At 39.2% G+C, this 27,894-nt stretch overlaps 1 protein-coding gene across 1 annotated transcript; it reads right to left on the bottom strand.

The window, feature by feature from the left end:
- Positions 1-853: 853 nt before the first annotated feature.
- On the bottom strand, positions 854-24,900 carry LOC104072041 (microtubule-associated tumor suppressor 1 homolog; the record flags this gene model as incomplete). Its single annotated transcript, XM_009576858.1, has 5 exons — positions 22,852-24,900; positions 20,423-20,618; positions 8,245-8,427; positions 3,045-3,179; positions 854-943 (listed from the first exon to the last, which is right to left on the bottom strand). Coding segments are annotated over exons 1-5 (2,653 nt in total), but the record flags the coding sequence as incomplete, so codon positions are not given.
- Positions 24,901-27,894: the final 2,994 nt, after the last annotated feature.

Here is a 27,894-nt window from a genome sequence, read left to right as displayed (position 1 = left end):
CAGAGGAAAAGCAGAGGAAAAGCAGAGGATTACACTTCAAGCCTGTAAGGGGAAGCGGGGGTGTCTTTTTTTAGATTCTTTCCACATAAGCTCAAACTACACAATTTCAGTTTCTTTGTTGTGATGGCTGATGGCACGTTCAACAGTAAGATTTAGCATTATAGGGTTAAACTATTTGGAAAATGGATGATGAGTTCCCAATAAGCCAAACATTTTTTTCCATTACAGTTATCATACTTCATTTAAGCCAGGTTGCACTATTTCATTTTACTCATTCATAGAGTACCACAGATAATAAAAAACAACTGTCTAAACTGGCAACATAGCAACTTTTTTTCCACCTATACGCTCCAGTTATTTTATTTGTATGAAGGAGGTATAAATTAAGAGCACCCTCAAATGTGTTACCAATCAAGTTAGAAATAAATGAAAGCACTGAGAAGATTAATCTACTCTTACTGTATTGTTTCAGAGTCATGTGAAAACTGACCTAAGAACCCCATTATTTTGAAGGATATGAATTCAATGAAAGCACTCTTTGGGACTCCTAGGTACAAGTCCAAAAGCCATGGGCAGAATTTTATAAGGTCTTTTTGACACCTATCAGCTTTCTTCAGGCTTTACAAATAGTGAGGTCCTACAGCAGGTATTTCAATAGGAAACAATCTGCTTTGTACCATTACCATACCTGTTCCCCTCACCTTAGCCAGTCTCCAAAACTATGAACTACAAGGAGAAAGAGCAGACTGACCATCTCAGTGACTCCAGAGCCATAGAGCATAGCTGCTGTTTCCGAAGACAGAGGGATTCAAGAATATAACTGAAAAATGTACTTTACCCAACAGTTGATTACCTCTAGCTTCACTGACTTTCCTTGCCGAGTGCAGTGGCCCAGATGATTTTGGTGTGCACTGGTTCAGTGAAGCAGACCTGGCCTTGGCTCCTAGAAGCAGATGTTTAGATCAGGTTTACAAGTAGAACCTATGTGAGCCACTAAAGACATGCTTAATTTTACATACTTACAGTTAAGTACAAGATGCACAAATCTACTCAAACACAGAAAGAAATGCCTTCTAGAAAGTTTAAGCTGTATTTAAACTTAATTTTGCTTTACCAGAACTCACATTGGAAGAAATAAAAAAATAATTTTAATAAAGCTTGTAAGCAGAAGAAAATGTTAGTAAAGATTTCACTTTAGCACTAAGATTGAATTACTTAAGTCTCAAAACAGGCGCAATACAACACAGCTACAAAAACATTGGCTGAAAGGCACCTCGACGCCAGCTATCCAGCCTCCCACTCGGAGCAGGGCCACCACCAAGATGAGATCAGTTGACCATGCTTTTCTCTAGCCGAGCCTTGCAAACCACCAGGAAGGGAGGCTCTATGGCCCCGCTGGGCAATGCTGCATCTCCCACTCCACAATTTGCAATCATTCCCCATTGCCACGTCATCTGGTACTACTGAGAAGAGTTTGGCACCATCACCTTTGTAGCTGTCCTTTTCAAGTTATTGCAGACTGTTACAATATCTCCCCTTATTCTCCTTCCTGCCTGACTACACAAGCTCAACTCCCTCAACTTCTCCTCACAGGTCATGAGGTCCGAGACCTAACCATTTTCCTAAGTCTCCAGCTGACCTTTCCAGTTCAACCCTCTTGAACTAGGAAGGCCCCAAAACACAACAGAGTAGTCCAAGTAACACTAAGCCGAGGGGGGAATACCAGCTTCTTCTGGCCACACTGCTCCTGCAGGTGCTGAAGGCACAATTCTAGTGCTGAGGTCACTGAAGATGTTGAGCAATGCATAGTTGTGTTGCATATGTTGGACCCTAACAGAAAGCATCAGCTTGTCAGACAGCCATATGATTTGTGTTTATTTCAAAGTGATAGTTTGTGACAAATTCGGTTTCTTTTCACTGTTTATGATTTTAAAGCATGTCATTATAGCGTGACATTTGGCAAGCATCCCTTCTATTTATTCTCAATTATGTCAGATACCAGCTTAAACTTAAGCCTAAAGCGGGAGCATAGCACTTAACTAGGTTTATCCAATTACAATAACCAGTTCACCACAAAGATGATGAGAAGCAAGCTGATTATAACTAGGATTTAGGAGAGAGAGACAGCAAGCTTATTTATCTGCTCCCATTATGTCTTTAATTTTGGCCAGAGAATGAGTTGTCAACTGCTGTTTGTGGCTTGAGTGGAGAAGCACTGTTGGCTGATCAAGGGGTCCTGGCCTGAATAGGAATAGGAACCAGAACAGTGTTTAATACGAAGCCAGAAAGTACATTTAAATTCATGTTTCCTTTAGCACTAGATGATGAAGCACAATTGTCTTATCTCCATTAAAAATCAGAGCAAACCTCTGCTTCCACTCCAACCAGTAAGAACAATATCAAGAAAAAGCAGCATGAAGAGCTAAACTGTTTCTGGGACTCTTCCCTTGGAAAGATGGGACAATGTCATTCATCTACAAAAGAAGATACTTCATCTAATAATACCTTATTCAAAAAAATATCCCCATCCCCCAGGGTCCTTCCTGTTCTGAAAGGGGTGAAGATAATGCAACGTCCGCATAAGGACGAGGACAACCATACACTCAGGATAAATTCAGACTAGGTCTACCCTGCAGATCACCAGCAGCCACAGAGTCTGTGCCTGAGGTTTGTGACAGAAAAGAACCCTTTTCTGTTAAAACAACATAAACCCCACACGATGACATCTGCTACGGAGCAAAGTGCATTTAGTCCCTGTGCCATGCAAACCTTAGCCATATCACAGTACAGACCTCCTCCTCATTTGCCTGGAATACCCCAGTCAATTACAACAATGCAAAGGACATTTCAGCCCTTCTATGAAATCATACGAAACTTGAAGCACCACTGATGTGATTTTGCTTTACTTTACTATTTTCTGAGACCACTGTTTAATAAACACTGCTTCAATAAACACTGCTTCAGGAGGCAGCCACCTGCGAAAGGTAAGGTACCATAACAGTAGTAACTATAGTTTCACTCTGCCTACAAACAGACCCATGTACCTTTTGGAGTTGACTTCAACGAGTGTAATCTAGGTCTTGGTACTGCTTTCAAAGGGACAGATCCTGAAGTACGATTCTGGCAGGATGGTTTTGAAGGCCATTCTCCATTCTTAATGATGACCGTGGCACTTGCAGCTGCAACACAGAACAAAGAATTTGGTCTAGGCAGTATCTAGGTTGAGGAAAATTAAATACTAGAACAAGCCTGTTTTACCCAAGGCTAAAGTTAGGAGAAACACACATTGGAATAAAAATCTTATGACCACCTCTGGTATCTTCAGTACAAACAGACTGTACTGATGAACTGTAACAGATCAGTCTATGACTCTTACAAACACTTCTCAGAACTAGACATACAGCTTTGAACTATGCATGAGGGGGATATACATAGAAGTATATTGATCAAGAGACATAACTAGAAGTCTGATCTTGCTGTACAAAGCAAACGCAGAACACATTTCAGTTTAAGCCAAGAAAAAGCATCATCAGTACAGAAAGACATTCTGGCCTCAGAACTGACTGTTAAAAAATAAAAACCAAATATAACGCGGACAACTCCCTCATGCAACACCTTCCCCTGTTCCTTCTTGTTTGAGCTCAGTGCACTGTTTCAATGATACGGTGCACACACCGCCAGCAGACTGCACTCCTTTCGTCCTCCTTGTGGGGCAACAGAAAACATGTGAGCCCAATTGCATTCACCAGCTCCCAAACACGTTTTAAGAAAGATTCCTGTAGTCTCTGTTCATAATAGCGACCTCCTCAGTGACAACAGACCTCAGAAGACCGCCCCCCCCGCCCCCTCCAAGAGAGAGATGAAGTCATACAGCAAAATACTCCCTGCAAAAAGGGGCAGACAGATCCAAACTGGGAAAAGCAGGACAATAAGCAATTGCTACCTCACATCAAAATCGTGTTTCCAACTAACACGCCAGTTGCCACAGAAGACGTTTTGTTCCATTTTAAAGGAACTTAAGAGAGGTTTGGGTTTAGTGTCAGAATGAAAATCTTTACTTGAAAAAAGAAAACTGAAATTTGGGGAAAGCATTGTTTTATTTTTCTGGAAAAAAATATGAAAATACTTCTGAAATAAGTATAGATGGAGTACACTTTGGTTCAGGTACTAAAAAATTATGTATACTGACACACTAAAGAGTAAGAATTTGACATTGCATTTACCAGAGACAAGCAAAAACTAAGTCACGCTGGAATAGTTTGTCACACTGTTGCTTTCTTCTCTAGTCATTTAAAGAGGAAAAAAAAGGGGGTGGAGTTCATATAGTATCAGGTTTGCCTCAGATTAGTCTTTTAATGAGGCTGATATTTTTAAAGGTAATGTGAAATACAATATCTAATATTGTTCACCGAAAGATGGAACATACAGTTTTGAGATTATTTTAATGTCTTTAAATGCACTAGTATAAGGCATGGAAGTTAACTGCTTCAAATAGATGCTTTTTGGCCACTAATCAATACATTTTCAACCATAGAAAGAGGGACAGAACTGCTTTCCCTTTTAGAAACATGCAATTGGAATCCTCCTCCTCTTTAATAAAAAAAAGAAAGTTGGAGCCTCTCTAAAGGCACAAAAGCTAAATATTTGCAAAAAATCTATACATGAGGAACAATTTGCATAACACATCAATAACACAGTTATTCGGCCGGAATCTGACCCTGATCAACATCAGATGATTCAAACCAATTTGTTTTAGTAAAGCATGAGGACTGAAGCAGTCCTTAACTTTTTCCGTAAATCACTAAATTAAGGATTTTTGCTCAGAGTTCACTGCAAGCAGCTAACAACTGCCTACAAACAGCTGTACTACTTTCTTCTAAATCAGAAGCATGCCATGGAACTAACACTTTAGGTAAGCGAGCACACTTCTGGTGTGGAACTAGTTAGGGCACTGTTTTGTCCTATTAGAAGCTCTGGAGTCAGCTAACCAGGCTGTGTGCAGAAAAAAAGGCAAATTTGCAAAGTTTGGTCACTATACGATTCAAATATTCATTAAGAATATTGCAGAATTAAGAGCAGCTACTGCAATCCTGATGAAAGATGGACAGGTATGAAGTGATCTCACCCGAGCTAAGATCTAAAGGGTTTAAAAACTCAACTCATTAAAAGAATTTTAGTGAAGTATTGACTGTACGGAAATGCAGCTCCAGGTCAATTGCTAGGATCAGCTTTTTAACTTCTGAAACACTGTTTCCTTTACATTCAATTATTCTAATGCAATTCTTATTTGGATTCTTGTACTTAATCTCAGAGTTTAAACATTTCAGTTTGTTCAAATGATAGTATTTTCAGCTCAGTACTGAAATTGGGAAGATTTCCCTAATGTTAAAAATTCAATTTTTCAGTGCTCAAACTGACAGCTTGCATGCAAAATATGCTTTCATTAACAACAGCATTTCAAACTTCATGATTTCCAAACTTTTCAAATGGTAAGTCTTTTTAGAGAAAAGCATCATAAAACTGAAGTGCTCATTAGACAAAAAAAACCCTAATTTTGCCACAGGAAGTTACCAATCCAAGGACATCCATAACAAAGGGCTGAGCTGACACAGTAGGAGAAACGCTCTCTTTTGTAATTTTTTTTTCTCCCCTAACAGAAGGCAAACTCCTTAAACAAAACAAGCCAAGCGACTTTGTTAATTTAATACTGTTGACAGGACCACAATAGTTTATCATAAATTTCTTGACATTCACAGCATAAGCCTCCCATTCTGGCCTTTGTGTGTCCAACCAATCTAATAAAAACATTTCAGGTTTACAAATAGAGATTCCCAACATTACTATATAGTAGACGAAATGAGAGAACAAAAAACAAGAACAGCACTGTACTTAATATTAGAGTACAAAGTAAATTCATTAGTTCTTTCCAATTTGATTCAAAGTCTTAAAAACTTCACTAACACATGAATTATATGTAACCTAAACTCATTATACTCACAAAACCTGACCACAAGACATAAATCATTCTCATCAAGTGCAGGAAATAAACTGAAGAAAAACATCATCTCACAGAAAATCAGCAAGTCAAAACATTGCATACATTTACCAACCTCCACACAACAAAATACATGCTTTAAAAAAAGAAATAAAAAGGAATATAACCTACTTCTTTTCCCAGTAAACGTGGCTAACAAAGGAATAATACAAAAGCTGTAAGAGCCCACTACCAGCAATGTCAGTAAGGTAATATCATAGTGGATTCCTGAGTCAGTCGGTGGCATTAGCGTAGAATTGATGAAAACAGGAGAAAAATTAGTTTCTGTGCAACTGCGGAGTCCTCCTGGTATAGTCATTTAAAAAGGATCAAAGCAAGCTTAAAGCCAAAAGAGACTGCAGCCATGTTCAACCTCTCATATTGCTTTTGCTTGCTCTTCGTGAATCAGAGTGGAAAAAATTGTAAGCTTGAAGGCAGTGGACAAAACAGATTAAACCAACTAGCAAATCAGGCTAAATAAGGAGTCATCTGTTTGGATACTTAATCTGAATACTCTTCTTTGTTATGAAGCGATGACCCTTTCCTTTGTTACATGAGGGAGCAAAATGAAGAGAGGACAAAGCTGCTTAGGAATTCCAGATACAGTCCTAAACCTGAACAGCAAAAGTCAACATGGCTGTCACAGTAACCGAACTGATCTGACAACACAGGAACATGCACTGCATATTTTATTACACATACTCTTATTCCTTTGAGGAATATGTTAGGTCTTAGTTTTTTAATGAAGGCACTACAGGGGGGAAAAAAAAAGAACAAGAGAAAATTTAGTTATATATGTGCGTATGCATATGCGCATACATAAACTACAGACGTATGTTAAATCACAGTTCTCTTTTTCAGTCCATTGAAGACAGATTCAAATGACATCTGACACAAAGGAGAGGCCTTTGCCCAGTCTCCAAGATGTAACAGATGATGTGATAGTAAGAGAATATTTGAATGTACTCATTTGAATACATGTAGCTGGGAATACTGATATGTCTGACAGTACTTATGTGTTATTTCCTTCATATTTTTGCCGCTAGAACTCCTACAACTGCTGGTACAGACCCTTTGTAGAGCTTCAAATCAAAGCTAGTTCTGTTATTTTTCTCCCTACTTTTAATCAAGATGGATTTGGTTCAGGTCATACACCAATGCTTATATTTACCTGTCCTGGTTGCGGCTGGGATAGGGTTAAATTTCTTCCTAGTGCTGTGTTTTGGATTTAGTATGAGGAGAATGTTGGTAATACACTGATGTTTTCAGTTATTGCTAAGTGTCCTCCTAGTCCAAGGACAGCTCCCATGCCTACTGACTGAGCTAGGTACACAAGATGGGAGGGAACATAATCAGGACAGCCAGCCCAGCTGGCCAATGGGGTATTCCATACCATGCTCAGTATATGAATGGTAGGTGTGATCCAGGAAGTACTGATCGCTACTTGGTTATCGGTCAGCGCGGGTGGTGAGCAATTGCATTGTGCATCACTCATTTTGTATATTCTATCATTATCGTTATTACTTTCCCTTTTCTGTTCTATTAAACTGTCTTTTTCTCAACCCATGAGTTTTTCTCACTCTTACCCTTCTGATTCTCTCCCCGTCCCACCGGCGGGGGGAGTGAGTGAGCGGCTGCGTTGTATTTGGCTGCCTCCCAGGTTAAACCACAACATTACCTTAGAAATTATAGAAGTCTACCCATGCAAAGTTTTACCTTCTAGAGCAGTTTCACTTACCTGCTTTTGATCTCATCTACACATTTTGTCTTAAAACTCTGAAAGTAGATAATCGAGTTCAAAAGGAGCATTTAGTATCAAAAACCTGTAACGTGCTGTTACAAATATTATGACAGGTAACCCATTCGCACCATTCAGACTTCTTTCTTATTACATTATATATAAACACAAGAAAACTTTTGCTCAAGAAGACCCACTGGTTTTGTAATGTTTCAAGACAGAAAAGGAGCTGTACTGAAACATCCACTCATCAAACCAAAATCCAGGGCTTACAGCTCCTTCAGGTAGCAACTCTCAAGAAGGAAAGTCGAAAGTTAAGAGGCAAAAAGATTAAGACCTAGAACTAATAATAAGTAGTACAATGAGAATTAACACAGGCCTTTGTCAGACAGGACTCCCTTCAAGGGGATTTTTCCAACAAGCAGTTGATGCTGGCTATCAGTTAAAACCCATAATCCTGACGGATACTTACAATTACTGCTGAAAAGACTTCGCTCACTCTGAGTGCTGCTGACTGATGAGATGCTAGGTGTTCTCTCAAGCACTGATCTTTTGACAGGCACTTCGGATTTGGCGAGCAGTTTACCGGAGCTAGCCCATGAGGCTGGAGAATTTTTGACGGAGGCATGCTTCTCTCTTGGCGAAGATCCTATACCTGTCAATTGGGGGGAAGAGGGAGGGAGAGAAAAGAACAAAAGGAGTTGGAAAGAAGCTTAAACAATAGCTGCTTCTATGTATATGCCTACAAGTAAAAAGATTTACACATTAAAAATACATATAAAAAGGCTTAATCTACCTCATATTGACATGGTAAAAAATGTCGTAAATGCAGAAAAACAGTTCCAAGAATTTAAAGGATCCCGTTTTACCCGCATATTGACTTCAGGAGCAAGTCAAGAGCTTTACAGACTGGCCTTCAAGGCAGACATTTGCATGCACAAAAAGTCTTTCTGGCATTCTCCTACCTCTGTGTATTATGGTTAGCTGTACTGGCAACCCCATAAAAATATAACCTCCAGCTCAAAGACAATCCAAGAAAGATTATTTTGTTTGTTCTGGCCCCCAAAACAGAGATCTCCCCCCCCGGCATTTGACAAAGTACTCTAAAAGATCATACCCTTTCAAGGACAAACACAGCACAAGAGTATCAAATTGTGTTGTACTCACATAATATACTGAAAACTGACTAGTTCTGCAGAACTAGTTAAACAGCACTCCCCGGAACCAAGTTCTTGATGGCCAACTGGTGCAGGCACATTTTGCATTAAGTGCTGTTTTCATTTGAGCTTGCTGAATACAAATGCCCAATAGCTAAGTTAATCAAACAGGAAGAGTATCTATATAGGAGACAGGTGTGCCATCTTCAGATAGGAGCTTACTCTTGTACTACTAACAAAGTAACTACACTTTCTGCAAGAAAATTTGAGTTCAGTTAAATTAAGCTTTTAGTTTATTTCTGAAAAGCGTGCACCCAGATGAAAACTACAATGGCCCAAAGGAAGTTATGTACACACAGACTTGTCTTTCCAGCACTGAGTTGACTCTTGTCAAGTCCTCTGAATAACTATGGAAAAGAGGTTTTTATTTTTGTACAAAAACAAAAATAGAGATACGGAAGTTAGACTTACGGTTTTTTTAAAAAAATATTTTGTTATTTATGATAAAAAAGGATATTTTACAAAGTATCTTAAACTCTGATGTTTGCTGTTTTCAAGTCTGACAGACATAGTTTATCTTACTTGAAAAGAGATGACTACAGTGCTTCAGATTTGACTTAGATCAATCAAGTTTCTACTTAAAGTGAATACCCTTCCCTTTATTCTTGTATAAACCACAGTTCAGTTTTGCTTAAGCTATGTAAGATACTGTTGAAATATGACAAAATTAGCTAGTAATTCCACTTTATTCAACATCAGTTTTGCTGCAGGATCTCCACTCTTAAATACTAATGACGAAGAAACCATCGATTTGCACTAAGACCAAGAAAGCATGACATTAGGGCAATTTACATTAAAATTTAGGCAAGAAAAACACTTACGCCCAATGTCTGCTTTTCAACAGTAGGTGGTGTGACAGGATTAGATAATGTGTCTCAAAACATCCTACATTAAGTATGCAAAGACAGGAACAGCACTAGTAAAGGAAGGTATGTCCAAGCTATTTCCCTCAGTTCAGATCAAATCAGTAACAAAAGAGAAACCCTACATGCAACATATACTAAACGTGCATTAGGATATTATATAATACTGGTCACTGAATATAACACACAAGTTTCAGTGAGTCATTAAACATGCTTTATGTCAGACCTCTCTTTGGAGGTGCACTTTTACTACTTGTTTGGCATTACTATGCAGAATTGTGATTCTGTATACGGCTTTACTGCAGCCTGGTATCAAATCTCCGAGACAAAATTATCAGCCATATTTTAGAAATTTTTTTAAGTTACTACAACGGACGCTTGAATATACCCAACTCACTAAAAAGCATCAAACCTTTGTTGTGCTATGAGAACACCACAAACCACAAACTGACAGTTATTGAAAACCTCTGAAACACAGCACTCCAGACAACATATCTGAAATCATTTGTGTGTTTGAAAAAAAAATTTCTGACACATCTAAACTTCATACAACAAACCTGACAGCTTTCTAAAACTTTCCACATTGTTTTCTAAAAGCTTGTTTCATTAATGGATCAACATACCAGAAAAGTAATTAATCCAGACCAGTCAGAAATTCCTTTTTTTACACAGCTGCTCAGCAAAACAAGGTGCAAAAAACCAAACACACTCCCCCCACACACCCAAATAAACAAACAGGCCACTATACAAACACTGCATGTTAAATTTGTAAGACTTAGTTAAAGCTTTACATTTCAAAAGCAGCCAGAGGAACAAATGCAGTTTATCAGCTGCATTTTATTGTTAAAAGATGAGGGTAGCATGCTTGATTGCTATTGTGCTGGACTCATTCATCCAGTTCAAAAGGTATAGGAACAAAATCCATTTTTCTTCACAGGGGTTTTCTCCCAAGAGGGGTTGAAGCAAACATGTGAAAATGCTCGGTCTCTTCTTGAACAGAATGTTCTCTATACATGATTTGCAGCCAGCCCAGCTTCTCTGCAGACACTGGAATGTGGCAGTGCTCTAAACCAGCTGTGAACTCAAACCCATTCAGCGAGCACAGCAAGCTCTAGGATGTCCAGTTTCAGAAGCACGTCAAACAGATGACCTTTGCTCTTTTCTTAGTTCTTCTACTGCTTGGTGCTTTCCTATAAAGGCTTCCATTAAAATAATTACTCAAGCACTCAAACACATTTTTTCAAAAGCCCAGCTCGAGGGAGAATTTCTTTTAAGTCATGACACAAGATCATTAAGCAACTACTCTAGGTGTTACCTCAACTAACAACAACGGTTTTACAAAATATTTTTATAAGTACCATTCCCTAAGAAAGGAGTAGCACAAATTAAATGCAAAGGTTTTGAAGACAGAAGCAGGAAGATATGGTATATAAACAAAAGTACTGGAAACAAGCACAAAAGCAGGATATTTAGTGAACCATTATTATAAAGACAACAAGCAATAGCGTCAAAGTAACAGGCTTTCATCAGTTATTTAATCTAGTCACTGAAGTGGAATACTAGAAATATCACATTCCTCTACAGTGAAGTAATGAGTTGGCAATTCTTTAGAAAAAAGTCTATGCAACAACTACTTCAAGTATGTTAAAGTATCTCTTGTATTGGAGTGGAAATAAGCAAGGAACAAAGCTCATTTTTCAAGAAGCTCCGAAGTCAGATTTCATATCCTTACTCAAATAATCATCCTCTCATATGAATCCCTCAATGGTGGTTATTGTTGGGATTAAATTAAGGCTTCCTTTAAATAGCACTGGAGCCTAAAAGATTCAAATTGAGAGAATAAACATATGCCAGTAGTGGTGAACTCGGGACTTTGACGACACCAGGCGATTGTAAAGTTGAATATGTATTTACCAATTCTGAGATTCAATGTCCACCGTTTCAAACCATGTTGACACATTTCACATCTAGAACTGAGCACAGAGCAACTGGCATTTACAGAGCTATATAACACCTGGAAATGAATGGTTGGAAGCCTTTCCCAAACAGAAACTTAGGGCAAACTAAGTTCAAAAGGAAGGATGCTTTTTGTTGTTGCTGTTTTTTTTTTTTAACCCTAAAGCTAACAAGTAATAGTTCATTGGGCCTTTCATTGCCTTCTCTCTTGAATATGTTGAATTTGGGATTTTTGTTTCATGCTTTTCTGATTTTTCCTACCAGTTTAAAAATCCAGAGGGCTTTATTTTAGAAGTGCTAAACTTCTTAGCCTTTAAAAAAATAATTTTAAGCATGATGAAAAAGCCCAGTCTGAGCCTACAGTACAAGGTCTTTATAAAGCAAGGGGAGCAAACCTTCAGGAAAACATGTTAATTTTTGGTATCTATTGAAAGGAGCAAGTAAATCATGGAAAGACAAACTGGACTTGGTTATTGTTTCCAGCAGACAGATCTTAACATAGTTGTAAGAGCGTTTATGGTTGCTATTTTGAGCACTGTAAAGGAGTAGCAGTACTAACAGATTTCTGATGGCTGCACCCTCCTCAGGTTGCCTCATTAGCCATTCAGCAATATTAGTTACACTATATTATACTATACATATATCAGTATTCCTTCGAGAGCATAAAGAGTGGTTACAGCACATTCCATAATTCTACCAAAGATGTACAGGTAATCTCTTTCTAGTTATCTCTCCCTTTTAAAGTCTCAGATCGCTAGCAAAATTACCAAAGAAAAGGCAGGACACAGTTACATTATGTTGCTAGTAATGCCTCAACTACTAAACATAAACATGGACAAAGACAGGGAATGTTAACTTACTGCTGGGTGTTGAAATATTTACATGAGAGAGATTTATTTGTTTAGGGGATAACAGCTGATCAGAGAACAGTTTACATATTGAGGCAAGACCCAATGCCCCATCTGACGTAGACTCCCACAGTATTGTTCCCATTCACCTACAATCCTTAGGAAAGTGCTCCTCCTTGGCACAGGTATCAAGGAACCAGCAGCAAGTAAGTGCCAAAAACATAACCGGGCTGCCAGCAGCCATGTGGGCAGGTATTCATGTGTTCCTCCTCTTGCAGCTCAATATTCTCAGACTAAAACTGGAAAACTGATCTTCAGTGCTATGGAGCATTATATTAGCAGTTAATAACAACCAAATCAACCCTTTTCATTCTCTCAAACGCTTCCACTGTCAAAAGAGCGATTGGGGTGTTTTCAATTAGGGGGAGAGAGAGAGAGTAACATTCATGTATGTCTGCTGTTAAATTTTACTTTCTTCCCTTCCTGTTTGGCCCAGTTACGAAATCTGGCAGTCTTCCTCCCAGTTAAACCCTTCCACAATCAGAGAGACTCCTCCCTTCCCCATCTTTCCTCAGGCTCAACTCCTTGCATGTGATCTCTCCAGCACCTAGAAATGGCCCTTCTCCTCCCCGGCCTCAATTCCCAACTCACACCTGCTCTCCCACTTCCAGTACTGTCTGCCATCATGCTGCCTGCTGGATTTACTCAATTTTAGGTTTTTCATTTTGTAGGCTTAACTAGAGCAACCCCATGAGAGACGACGTCTACAGAGTTATGCTGTCATCTCCTATGACCCCAAGCAGAACCAGCCTCCCAACGTCAGCTTCCCGGGGCAGCTGCATAGCAGTGGCAAGACTTGCCCCCTCCAGGTTTGCTAGGAGACTGTCGTAAGGTGTTTGCATCCTGACTTAGACAAACAAATCCCAACGACTAGCTTTAACACAGCTACTGGAAAGTTCTGTCAGTTTAGGAGTAGTGGGCACAAGGAAAATGTACTACAAGGAAAGCTGAGGCAAAAGAAAACCACCAATCACATCCAATTATGCTTTTCATTATTGTCCAGCTCTTCATACCGCACACCCCTTTATGTTATGCACTGAGAATTTTTTGACAGTTTGCAGCTTTTATACCCATGTTATCTATAAATATTTTAAGTTTTCTGCTGCAGAGGTCATGCATTCCTTGCATGAAGGAGGAACCTCAATGTAGCAAAACATAAATACAATTTTCTTCAGGAAGACAAGGATTCCTATTTCTCTCCTCCTTTATCTCCGCCCCGAGAGAATTCAGAACTAACCAGTACAGGTGAAGAGTTATTTGAAGACACACCAGCATGTCCCTGCAAGTAAATGACTAGGTACCAAGAAATTCCCCTGCAGGGAAGTGGTTCACACCTCACTCCTGAAGGAGAATATTCTTATAGATGCATCCACATTTCTGACAGCATTGATACATGGACTGTTCGCATCAGCCTCTGCAAGTATGAACACATTTCTTGCTACAGGTGTAACACATTAAAACCCTCATGTGGCTAGTCACAAGTCACCTGTAAGAAGTCTGGGAACATATGTGAAAACTTAATTCCCTAAGTATGGTCACTGATGGCACCACAAACAAAGGTGACAGGATGACATGCTCCCTTCTGGAAGCTGGAAGTCAACAGAATACTGGAAATACCATAGACTTTGGAATAAAGATCATTTAAGTTCATCTTCAAACGCTGCCATCCCCCGCTTCTTCCCCTACCCCCAAAAAACTCAGAGGACCATACCTAAGCCTACCAAACCAGAGTTAAATGAATCAACTTGTTTTTAAATCATTCACTGTAACAGATCTCATATTACCCCACAAACAAAAAACCTTACTTGTTTCTCATGGTCCATTTGACTTATAAAAATAGATAGGAAATAATTTATTCCAAATGGGTGTTTTTATGCTGAACCCTATTATAAGGCTTGCAAAACATGAGTAGTATCTGTGCCATGGTGAGAGCTCCTTGTTAATGAAGTGTAACATAAGAAAATAGGTGTCAAAGTTAAAGCAAGTTTTTCTGTTACTGTTTGTAGCCAAAGCTAAAACCAAATTGATTATGCTGAATTCAGATTGCATCATTTTATGGCTCCCTTCTGACTTCAGAGTGTGAATTGACCATTCTGTACCTGAATGACCAACACTTGGGGCAGAGGCTTAGAGGTCAATGCTTGGCAAAGGATATACACACTGCTCCAAGCAGCTTCCAGCAAGCTGTTCCTGTTGAGGATGGCCAGGAAGCAGGGGCAAAGTGGAGTGGAAACATTACCATGGAAGTCCAGCTCAAGCAATCAGAGATTTCAAGAGGCAGAAGGGACGACCTGTGAGGTTCCTAACCCCTCACAACTAACGCTGCTTCCTGAACTCTCACAAAATTATCAACTGGACAAAAGTCCTTTCAGATACATTAGGTAAGTTATTCCTTACTTTATACTGCAAATTAAAAGAGAACTGGTTATGAGAAACAGTCACTATGCAGTGGAGCTCTCTGGGTGAAGGTGACCAAAGAGTGATGATAGACAAGCTTTATGTCATACTACAGACACACCTTATGCTCCTCAGAGACCCATGTATGGGTTTCCTCCTTCCCACACCTCTGAAGGTGAATACAACAGTTTTAAGTTCACTTTTAACACAGGCTTTAATTACTGTAATGAAGCACTACACGTGTATTAAAGAAAGGGAAAAGAGGACCAAGTAATCTGGACTCAAGGACAAATATTGTAAGGACAAATAATGATGTTGGATAAGTTAGTGTATGAGGAACCTGCTTTTAGGATCCATAAGAAAAGCTGGCTGTTTGCAAAAGAAAAAAACAAAAAGCATAAGAAGAGTGGTTGAAACTAAATCTTAAGCCTTATTTATAGATTCTGATGTATTTCAGATTTGTTCATGAGAAAGTATATGGATACCCTTACAACTAACACTCCAGTCCAGCATTTCCTGATGGTTTCAGGCCAGAAAACCTGGAAGTTATGTTTGCCTTTTAAAATATTTTGCTTCCTCTTGGCAGTATGTCAATCCAACTTTAAAGAGTCACATGGTTTTAATGATATAAGCTGAGAAGTGATTTGCAGTAACCATGTTTGGTTCAGCTCCTGATTCAGTGTCAGAACATAGACTCAAGTTTGTGGCAACGCTTACTGAAACTAAGCCGTTTTCATTCTGCTTCACTAGTATTGTGAAAGGCTATACCAAAAAGTCCTGAATTACCAAGTTTATATATGTTTCCAGCTGTACGAAAACCCATTGAAACCATTTGGTTTCAATTTTCCATCTGAAAAGCCTTTCTTTGTGCAATCAACAGCAACAACACTCAATAATGAACACAGTCTTAATTTGTTACGGCCTGTTCTGGTTTTAACTTTGGAAGCTTCTCTGAATTACACGCTTAAGTGTAAGACCAAGCCAAAACGCAACAGAAGGAATTTTGCAATTATGAACTAACAAGTAAATCAGTATTTCAAAGTATCACTGGATCTTTTGTAGTCTAATGCAACTTAAACATATTTCCTATAGCATATGGGGAATTATTTTTCCCGTGCTTCCGTTATTTGCACAACACCAGAAAAGTCCCTCAGTATGATCAACTTTTCATAAGGAAAAGGTCTCACTTATCCAAAACCTTCTTCAAGGAAACACTGAATTCAGACTGTTATGTTTCTCTCTACCCAAGCTTTCATTACTCCAGTTAAATGCTATGAAAATACTAGCAAGTGAAAGAGGGAGTACCACTGGATTAGACTCCTGGAAAAGATAAATAAAGCACAGGGCTTTACTTGGTTATCAGTGACTTAAATCAGAGACAAAATGGTACCTAAAATGTCAGAAATAACTGTCAGATGGTGAAAGACATTTTGGTTACAAAGATGATTTACAAGGCTTCCATTAATTTCTGGAAGTTGTTAACAGTAAGTGGAGGAATAATATTTTAGATGCTTTCATATCCCCAAATAGTTTCAATTACACACAAGGCTTGACAGATCTCTCATAGCTAAGACATCAACAACAATGTGAAGTTTCATACAGTTCAAAATAATTAAAAGCAATCGTATTATTTTAAGACAGAAGTGTAGGTGAAGTATGAGCATATCAGAAATCTTAACTTGCAGGTAAAGCTCCATCCCTTTATATACTTATAGGTAGGTTGAAATCAGCACTAGGAAGAAAAAACAAAAAAGCAGTGATGGGCTTTTACATTTTAGACCTAAAGTAAACCATTTATATCCCTATTTTACGCTGTTCAAACACAAATCAAACAATTTCCTGTGGCTCAAACTGTCATCCAACTGCATGGGTGGTAGCATGTGGTTACTGGCCAGGCTGACAGTTGAAGAACGTGGAGTGACCCTCCATGGGACCACCAAATCTCCTTGGCTTATCCAGTCCCCTTCCAGCCCTCCCTTCAAATGAGAGAAAGACATGACTTTTCCCAAACCATAATACCTCAACTATTAGCAGGCTATTACTCCTCCACAGTGGTTATGTACATGCAATTAGAAGGCTGTGTGCATTTGCTGGGAACGAAAACAATAGTTACTTTCATTTCTGGACTGGTTCAAAGTCCTGAACCAGGGCTCCAAAACTACAAACGCCTTCCAGTAAGAACCAGGTAACTCAAACACCTCATTCTGTGTCTTGAATTCTAATAAAGGTTTTCACTAATAGAAAACTAACATAGCAAGAGGCATACTGCCTGCCATCCAGTACTACAGAAATCTATGCACACCACCATGGAAAAATTAGCTGTAGAGAATTAAGATTTTCTTTCAAGAATGACCTGCAGTCCCATACTCATTCTCTCTTATGGAGGAATGGAGAGACAGAAATAATTTTGAGGCATCTAGCTTGCAACTGTGACCTGGTTTCTAGATTTGCTTTGCCATTCTAGATGGGGCTTCGCCATTTCACAAACCACTTCGGTACCCTGAATCAAGCTGGGCTCACCTTTTAGAGAACCAATTTCTAATTCAGAAAAAACTCCAAGTTCCAGCCAAGATACACCAATACTGGTGAACAGTGGTCAGCAGCCGTTTTGAAATAGTTATTTCTAGCTTAACATGCTCTGCAAATAACCTCACAAAAATATAATGCTTGAGATACGTGTTTTCCTCTCCTTCTGCTGCCTTCTGTTCAGGAGACGATCAGGGAATTTCCTTAGAAGAAATGCTTCCTATTGGGTTAGTGCACTACCACTGAAAACTTACGGTTTACATTTACAAGTGAAAAAACCACTACCAAAATCTCAACTCCTGCGAACTTGCAAGGATCTTATGATTGGCATTTTATGCGGGGCATTTTTTTCTTTTATTTCTTGGTTGCAGGGGAGTTTCCTGCCTCCCACTCAAAGTGACAGTGCATGACACAATTCACTGCTCACAAGCTCTTGATTATTCTGGGAGTAATACATATACCAATACATTTTAGACAGACAGCCTGCTTCTCTCCATCAACATACACATGTGAGAGATGACACAGAGCTATACCACCACTTCTCTTATTCAGAGTTTAATGGACTTGCTACACTGACTTGTCTTCCTGCCCAACAATCCCAATACAGCCAGCAACTGGTTAAGAATTAGCTGCATTTACGTTAGTACCTCAGGAAGCATTGAGGTCATCAGGATTTGGACATTTTTAAGACTCGGCTTGACAAATGCCTGAACAACCTAGTCTGAATTCAGTGCTGACCCAGTTACAGGCAAGGGGGGCTGGGCTAGGTGACCTCCAGAAGTCCTTTCCATCCTGGATTTAGCTAGTCTATCTGTAGTCTGGAGAAAGCCTGACAGCAAACAACTGTACAGCTACCAAGTTATTTATCTGCGCTGCTGGAATTATATCAAGGCACAAGTTTAATACCAAAGTGTTCAAATGACTTAACTGGAAAAAATAGTTATTCCTTATATACAGGAAGGCTTTAGCTAAACAGGTAACTGGGTTTGGTTTACAAGCTGCCACTTGGCCACAGTAAGTGTATGTACAGTTTTACTTCAAAAACTTTAAAAACAGATGGGGTAAGCAGCAGTGGATAGGGTTTTACTTGAAAGGTGTGGTCGCATAATACAGCAGGGCTTTGGTAGCAATACTAAGTAACTCCTACCTTTCCCCATCCTTGCTTCTCCCACTCCGTACTCCCATCCTCTGATTTGCATCAGCACTACGTTTACCAGGGAGCAAGGAACCATATTTAATAATTCCCTTGGCAAGGGATGGGGAAGTTAACCTGATACAGTTTAATGCACCAAAACATTGCATACGCAAAATGAAGGGTAAGATGTGCTAGGAACGGTGGGCATTGGCAGGGGGGCTGGGGAGAGGGCATGAAAAAAAATTCTTCTCATGGGCAGCATTAAAGTTCCAGTCTCATCAGATCATAGCACGAGTTTGAAATGTTGAGGTCCTGCTTCATGCTTTTACCTTAAACAGCCTCTTTCCAATAGGAAAAATTTGGAAGGTATTCTACTACCATAATTTCAACATACGAGTTAAAGAGTGACAGCAAATGACTTCTGCTTCTGAAAGTGCGTCTGATTTTTTATGAAGGGAAGAAGTTCGTCCTATAACCCAGCCATGCTTACATTTATTTCTAATGATGGTGTCATAAATCTACTCTGGATTAATAATTTAAGGGACAATATACTACTATATCTATATCCATTTCAGTTCTTCTAAGACCATAATTACAGATAGGAAAGCTCTAAATTGGTATTTAGAGAGGTGATGAATCTTCTAAGAAATTGGTGGCTTACAGGTAGGTACCTAGTTCACTGAGCAAGTCCCTCACATTAGCAAGGATCAAGTCAGAGAATAGCCTATATCCACTTTCTTTGAGGGACTCATCCCATAAAGGGCTACAGATACAGATTTTATCACGCTTCACCACCTGTATATAATTAAGAGGAGCATTTTGGACTGTTTTATAATCTTAGATTGAGTGGGTTAAAAAAAAATAAGAACAGGTTTTACTGGGTATAGCTTGGGTGTGCACACTTTCCAAATTACAGTGTACTGTAGTGTAGTCATTTATAGTCAGGCTACCTTTGCAATTAGCTACATTGCCACACTTAGTCAAAAAAAAGCATATAGCCTACAAGAGCATTTCTGAATCTCTACAGTACAATTACAGAATGTAGTTTCCAGTCACCAGATTTGAACAGCAGCCTACAGACTAGTTTTGAGATTTCCCCCTCACCCTTGGTATTAATCAGTCTGAGCTTAATTTAGCAGCTCAAGCAGTAGTCTCTCCTTCGATTATGTTCCCCCCTTTCTAGAAACTGTAGAGCTGTACCAAAATTAGGTTGAACAAAATATGCTATGTCCTGACATAAGGGCTTATTCCCATTGGGACAGCATACAGTTGCTTATTGTAAATGCTTTGTATCTGAGCTCTGTATTTTCTCCTCTTTACTTTTACATCTTTCAAGCTATTTTAGTTGTAATTCTGCAAAGTACTGTTATATAACAAAACTATAAATAATAATATTTAAATATTGTTTCTTCTAATAGCACCAAACTCTCCTAAACACATTCCTTACAAGATGAGATTTTACAATGATAGGGTGTAACCTGCCTTTTCCCTGCCCTGTATTAGCAATTTGCGATTTAGATAGAATCATATTTAGCACCAAAAATACAGCTCTGTACCATCCTAAAAGTTCTGTCAGAAAGTACATTAAATATATATTAATTTTAAGAAACTGGTTAAGTGATAGTATTCCAGTAAAAAATTCTCTTACCAGAGCTTGATGACAGAACAACTCCTTTGTGAGAAGGTGCTTTAATTGTGCAGATAGTTTTATTTTCACATCCTCTCTTCAAGGGCAACACAGATGGCACCATTTTAACCTTGGGAGCTGATACACTTCGTAGTGTGATTGGGCCTTTCTTCAGTATGTTTTTCCCTTGTGTTGTCCCATCTTTCACAGAAGGCATCTGTTTTAAAAAAAAAAAAAAAAAAAACAACAAACCAAAAAAACCCCAATAACCAACCACACACCACCACTGTCAGAAGCTGAAGATCCCCCTTTCCAACATCTGTAATGAAATACTGACCACACAGGTAAGGGATATGCTTAGCTGTTTGCTGTCACATTGTCCACATCTGCAGTTCAGAACCTCAAGAATCATCTCCTGAATGGCCCTCAGCAGCACATAAGTCTGAAGCTAATCGCTAGTAATGACGAACACACTGAAGAGGTTATAGAGGTCATTTAACATCAGTTTCTTCCTCTTACTCCCCAAAGTCTAATTAAGCCATTCAATTACTGCACCAAATCTCAAGATGAATTCTTTACCAGCCCTTCCAATAGGTTTCCTGGTCTAGGTCTTAAGTTACAACATAGAAACAGGTTAAAATCTTGCACATTCAGGTACCATAGATAAAATATAAATTCAGGAGCGAACCCAGGATGGGTTCAAAATAACTGGTTTATATGTAGCATTCCTCTATCTTTCATAGAGAATTCCTGCTCCAGTTTATACAGGCACTAATTCATGACCACTCATGCCTCATGCTGTAAAGTTAAGGCTATAAAGGTAAACTCATAAGAACGTACAGATCTTCATACGCTTTTCTGTAACTCAAGCCAATATGCAGCTATTTGGTCATATTAATGCACTTGCCACTTTTGACTCCAAACCTCATCTTAATTTTCAGAAGTTAATCTGTACTTCTCAGAAGAACACTTATTAAGTTTAGTCCAACTGATTGGTCTACTGCACATTTTATAGAAATTGCTCTACAGATTTTCCAGGTACCAGCAGAACAATTAGTATCAGAAAGGTCTCTATCTTGGCAATTAAATTAAATTAGGGTGAATTAAAAGCATTCTCTCCAACCCTCAGAACCAAAAGGAAGGAGTGAAGCAGAATCCAAGCTCTGAAAGACTGCAGAATTAAAATAGACCATCCTTGCTTTCATGTTAATTTAGGTTTTCAAGTTAAATTATTTATTATAATAAAGAAATAATATTATTTATTAATTTCTTCTGTAATGTTTCAAAAATGGATAGCTGCTTCTGTTTTACCTGAAGTACCTTCCTCCATATACTGAGCTTTACTGGAATTTTTCTGGCAAATCAGTAAAGCCTGACAAAAATTTCAGATAACGCCAGTTTTACCCGTATGTTGCTGGCTCCATTTCACCCATTTAACATAAGCTGTTGAACCCACAAGCGAACAACAGGAGGGACTCCATATAGCATCAAGACTCCAACCCTGCGTCCCTACCATGCCTCCTGAGATCTTGGTCAACCCAACCCCGAAGTTCTTCGCTTCTTTCTCACTGTTCCTTTTCTTTTAACCTTCTTTCAGAGTATTTGAAAGCAGCATGTTTCTCCTGACAGGCAGCTGACTCGTCCGAAAATATTTCCCAACCAACCAGCGCACGCATACCTCCCGGCCAGGAAGTTTGCACCTTCCAGCTGGCTGACTGCCCAAAACCAGGTATATGCCCTCTGCATGAGAAATATTTCCTGGCTACTCTTAACTATTGTAATGAGTCCCGGTCCTACTTCAAATAAACGAACTCCCAAATTATTCAAAGCAGACAGTTAAATTAAGATGTTAAAAATAAAATGCTTGACCAACTTGTTGGTCTTGGGGTTTTGTGTGACTTAATGTTATCGTTAGTATATGCACAACATTTCTGTAAGTAAATTTGAAAAGTGTAATTTAATTCTAAAACATGTTTTGAAAGAAAAAAAATACTTAAAACAGCAATTTATCTCTCATGTCTACTTAAAGTTACAACACCACTAGAATTATCTTGATAAAAGCACATATTAAAAGCTATGTTTAGAAAGACATTAAAAGTTATGCTATGCAATTTTAGCAGTTTGACTAAATTAAGACTTGTTTGCTTTTATTAGAAATCTTACCAACTGCATTGTCTTAAAAAGACTTTAGAAAAAAAAATTTTATACCATAGAATAAGATGAAGGCTGAAGACACTAAATAGCACTTGAGGCCAAGTGCAACCAGCTTGTAAAAATTGCACTTCTTCATTCCCTTTATTAGGGAGAGACTTTATCTCAGAAATCAACACTACAGTTACATCTGTAGACACAAAACCCATTCCACAATTTCCATTCAGCACTGTGCAATGCAGAATACCCTTCCAAATGTACAAAACATATAATTAAGTATGTAAAGCAAAAAAGCTTACCAAAGGAACAGAGTGCAGGTCTAATGTTTCATTTGCCACATCTTTTAACAAGGGTGCTTCCAGAAGAATTCCCATGTTGCTGTTTTGCTCTTTTTCACCTCCAGACAGACAGATGTTTTGAGCACAGGACTGCATTAAAGGCTTTGAACTTTCCATTTTATCGATCAGCATCTCTTTTGAGTTCTCTACACCCGTTGGAAGCGCAGCAGAAACTGAGGAGCATGCCGAATGGGTAGAGCTTGCTTTGCCAATGTCTTCCGGATTCCGCTTTAACACAGGTGTCTTTGAAGCCTTGTGGGAAGCATTTCTGGGATGTGTTGTGGCATGTATGACTTGGCTAGCGAAGAGGTGTTTGTTAAGATGTAGCTTATGGGGCTTATTCACAGGCAATTCCACTTTAGTATCTTTAGCTAGATCTATTTTCTTTTTCAGCACTTTTATGGAGGGGGATAATTGCCTCGGGGAAGCCACTGGTGAAGATGAGGAGACAGCTGATATTTGGGGGGACTGGGGAGACTGTTTTAATGCTGCACTGTCTCTTGACTGTAGCACAGGCCTAGACATAACCTTTGGCTTAACATTTTTGAAATTAGGTTTGGGAAAATTAACAATCTCCAATTTCTTCGCTTTGGTTATTGTTGACACAATAGGAGACCTGCCCACTGGTTTTCCTGCAGTTTGACCTGAACTAGCTTTAAGCAAAGGCCTTCTATTATGTCCTCCTACAAACGCTTTGTTTGGTCGTAGTTTAGGAGACTTGTCTCCAAGTTCTGCCAAAGCTGAAACAGAAAAAGTTGTATTTTTTGATCGTTCTTTAGGGGTTGAAGTACATAGAGCAGAATCGCTTTCATCAGCCATAGGACTGAAGACCACAAAAGTTGCTTCGCATTTCAGCTCAGGCATAACAGTCCTCTTAAATTTTGGTACACTGCAAGATATGAAAGAGGTGTTGTGCACATCCTGAAGAGCAGCATTTCCAGAGATACTTTGTTCTTTGGTTGAGGGTTCACCGGTTTTCTTTGATACTTGTTCTCCATCCGTTTTATCTACTGGAAGAAAGTGCACATTATTTACAGGACTATCCGTGCATGTTTCAGCATTGGAATTCCCAGTTTCATCATGGTCAGCAGTATCCTGCAAGGATTTCACTTGGTCATCTTCATTAATATTAATGCATGGTGATAATGCATCTCGCCTATAAGGATCTACACATCCAGCAGCTAGTTTTACAGACTGTGCTTCTGTTTCCTGTGATTCTTTATCAGCCTTGTCAGTATTTTTTAGATAGTGTTCGACGCCTGCAGAGGCAGGACAATATACTTCAAGTTCTGAATAGGCATCTGGGCTTTCCGAAACCACTATTGTAGAGAAGTTAGGTGTTCTTTCTGAGCTGGTTCTATCGAATTTCTCTCTTGTACATACTTCAGAAGAGATTAGCGTTTCCCTCAGATGTATGTCGTCATTTTCATCAGTTCCCAGAGTTTTACCTGTAACATTAGTAACATTCAATGTGCTCAGGTGGCAGCATGCCCGGTCCTTTATCAGGGACTGTGTGTTTCGCTCTGAAGCAGGAAGAGGTAATACACACTTAGAGTCAGTCTGACTGTAAGGCACCGATTTGATACTCTGATTTTGCATTTTTACGATAGCAATGTCATCTTTCAGTAAGCTCGTTGTTTCTTTCAAGTCACAGTTCAAAGGATACACACAAGTCTGTTCAGTCACAGAAGACTTGCATTCAGCATCTGCATCTCCCGACAGAGCACCTGTGCAGTTGTATTTACCAGGTGTCTTCTGCAGATGAAGTGCTTCAGTACACTGCTGCTTTAAAAGAATACTTCTGAAGTCACTCTTATTTTCAAGAATGGTATCATCTTCACGCTCAGTCAGTATATTTTGGTCAGTTGAACTACCATATATCCTGGTGGCACAATTCTTTGAGGAAGGTGTATCTCTGTCACATGCATAGTTATTTCCATTTTCATCCCTTATAAGTAAGGAAGACTTCAAGCCATTCTTTGCTTTGTCATCTGACGTTTCAATATTCATTTTGAAGGTTAAATTTCAAACTATTTTCATTTTATACTTATTTAAAATCCCAGAAAATGCAGATTCTTCTGAACTTTGCAGAAAAAAACAGCTTTTCCCTGGAACGTGTTAACTGTCCTGAAAGATATTTAAAAAGTAGTTCTTTGTTTTCATGTTTCCCAAGAGGATTCAAAAGTTCTGGAATTAAAAAGAAATAAAAAATGATTAGCCAAACCAGGTTTTTAAGACAGTAAGCATTCTTAAGCTATTAGTTTTTGAATCAAGTGCAGCCATTTTGACCAACTTCCTTAAATTAGGCTTTTGCAATGATGCCGTTCGTGCATGTTTACCTTCACAAGCCATTTCCGCTTCCCTGACTACCAAGCCACTTTTGAATCCTTTGGTCAGTTGCAATCAAGTGTGACTTGAGGGTTGCATTCTCAGATACTGGGCTTGCTTGGCTTCCATGCAAGTGAAGGAACAACCCAAAAGATTTGGCTCCTCAACAGGAAAAAGGTATCTGAGGGACTACAGGATAAAATGAACCATCATTTTTCCCTCTTCCTATAGCAGGTACTCAACAAAAGGGCACGGTTCTTCACACAGTGTGTAGTCAAGCTATGAAGCTTCTTACTGCACGGTGCTTGAACACCAAAAGCTTACACAGGCTCAAACACAAGCAGGTAAGAGCCACATAAGAAAAAACTGTCCAAAACTGAACACCAAACTAACTCAAGAAGCTCTCAGTCACAAGCTGCAAGCAGCTAGGAGAACTCTAGAGAAGAATCACTACATGCTCATCCTGTTCTTATACCCTTCACTCAGCATTTAGCCCTGGTTACTGCTGGAGACTGGACACGGCGTTAGGTGGATCTTCAGTCTTACCGTGTCTGGTCATGCCTGGTGACCGTGTCTGGTCATGTCTGGTTCTTATGTACAAGTTTGCATGAAGACAGGAAATTAAGAGAGATCTAAATTGTAATAATGATGAAATGCTGCTTTGTAAGCTTAGGTCTAGAACAGACATCAGAGCAGCAATATAGGAGCAACACTAAGAACTCCAGTGAAGAAAAACTTCAGTGTTCATCCCTTGACACACATAGCAAAGAGCAGTAACAACCCCAGACAGCAGTTTTTCTCTGCACTGCAAGCCTTTTTGCTGCCTTTTGAGGAAGCAATGCACAGCAGAGGCAGCTCAAGACCTTCAAAGAGTTGTCTTAAGACATCTGAGCTGAAATAAAGAGAAGACGGGGAGGTTCATAATCAGCTCTGGGGTTACACCAGTACACTACCCCAGTGCTGCTGGGGTAGCCAACAGGTAGATGCACATGGGACCCCTTCAGAGTCACTGGAGAGCAATTCCCTATATAGCAACAGCCTCCATCTTCTATAAAGATGACACAAGATTAGCCAAGTGGGGAAACAATTCCAGTGTCCTCTCCTCCAGTGTCCTCTCCACCAAAGCAGAGCCAGATATCCTCACCCAAAACCCTACAGCAGAAAGGCAGGGGAGGGGGAATGGCATGGGGGAGGTAAAAAAAAAAAAAAAAAACAAAAACAACACACCACCAATCCACAAACAAAAAAGAAACCCCAAAAACATTGAAGAAAAGCCCTTGCGATGTGTAAGGACAAGTTCCCAGCAAGCACTAAGACTGTACCCAGGTACCAAAACCACAAGGACGTGAATGAGAGAGAAGATCCAAACTGTTCAAAGCAGCTGGATGACCTCCATAGCACGACTCCATATGAAAGCCTCCTAGTACCAGAAATGAGACCAGAGGTACGAAGAACTTCAGATTTATAAGATATGGTTGCAGTGGGGTGGGGGATCTGGCAGGAAGAAGGGTCACTTTCAGAGCGATAAAGTCTGAATGGGAAAGATCGAGTTCACTGGACCTAACAAGGGTTGGACACATCCATCGGGCTGAAGATGCATTCATTGACAAAGGTCAGTTTCCCAACTGAATAACAGGGAAATTGGACAGGTGTTGAACATCATCACGTCTGGAACGACAGATTCCACTCTCCAATCAAAGAACAGGAAGGAGGAAGACACTTGCCATCAAAAACGATGAGCAAACAGGTCAGTGGTGTTTAACTAAAATGCAGACATCAGTGTGGTGTCCTCAAATGAGGATACTGATATAGTGACATATTTGAAATTTGGTGGGAAGAAAGCAGCAGGACATGAACATCAGGATTAAATATATACAATGGACAGAATAATATACGTTAATATGAGAAGTATATTAAAGTCTGAAATGATTTGACTGTAAGTTAACCACAATGACTAGCAGAGTCCCTACAGACTAAAAATCCAGAGCTAACAGAAAAACAGAGAATATTTGATCTGCACTATCAACCATCTCAACTAGGGTTACAATACTGGTTGCAATACACTGAGACAGGTCAAGGAGGTTACAAGATCAGAAAACATAATAATAATAGGAGATTTCTGCTATCTCAATGTTAATTAGGCACATTGAAGAAGAATTCCCTGATCATATTTTTGTACAGGAATCAATGACTGCTTTGGGAAACAAGTTTGCCATGACAAAAGGAGCAACTCTTGGTTTGTTCTCTAACAAAGAAATTTAAATCCTCACAGAACCCATATAAACCATTTTGGAAACCACAGCAGGGGAAAGAAAACAAACTCTTATCAACAAATACTTTGGAAAGTGTAAAATAAAGCCAGCACACGAAGTATTGAAAGGTAAGTTACTAAAAGCAAGAATGCATCATTCAAACAGCTGACATTTTTCTTTAAACCTTATTTTCTTCAGCTGGAAACACAGCTTGAATAACTACATTCAAAATAAATCCTTTTTCATACCAATGAAAAGTATAAAGCTTTCCAGACAGACTATAGGGCCTGTAAACAGTTTTGAGTACAAAAGCAGCACTCAAATTAAGACAGTTCCAGAACTGCAGGAATTTGCGTGCTCACTACGGACCAAACAGAATGGCTTCTGGCCCACAACCTTGTCTTTACATGGGACTTTAAACACC

Source organism: Fulmarus glacialis, unplaced genomic scaffold, assembly GCF_000690835.1.
Source record: "Fulmarus glacialis isolate BGI_N327 unplaced genomic scaffold, ASM69083v1 scaffold44870, whole genome shotgun sequence".
NCBI classification, from domain to species: domain Eukaryota; kingdom Metazoa; phylum Chordata; class Aves; order Procellariiformes; family Procellariidae; genus Fulmarus; species Fulmarus glacialis.
The sequence above is the reverse complement of the archived record's forward strand: the minus strand, read 5'-3'. Positions and strand labels throughout refer to the sequence as shown.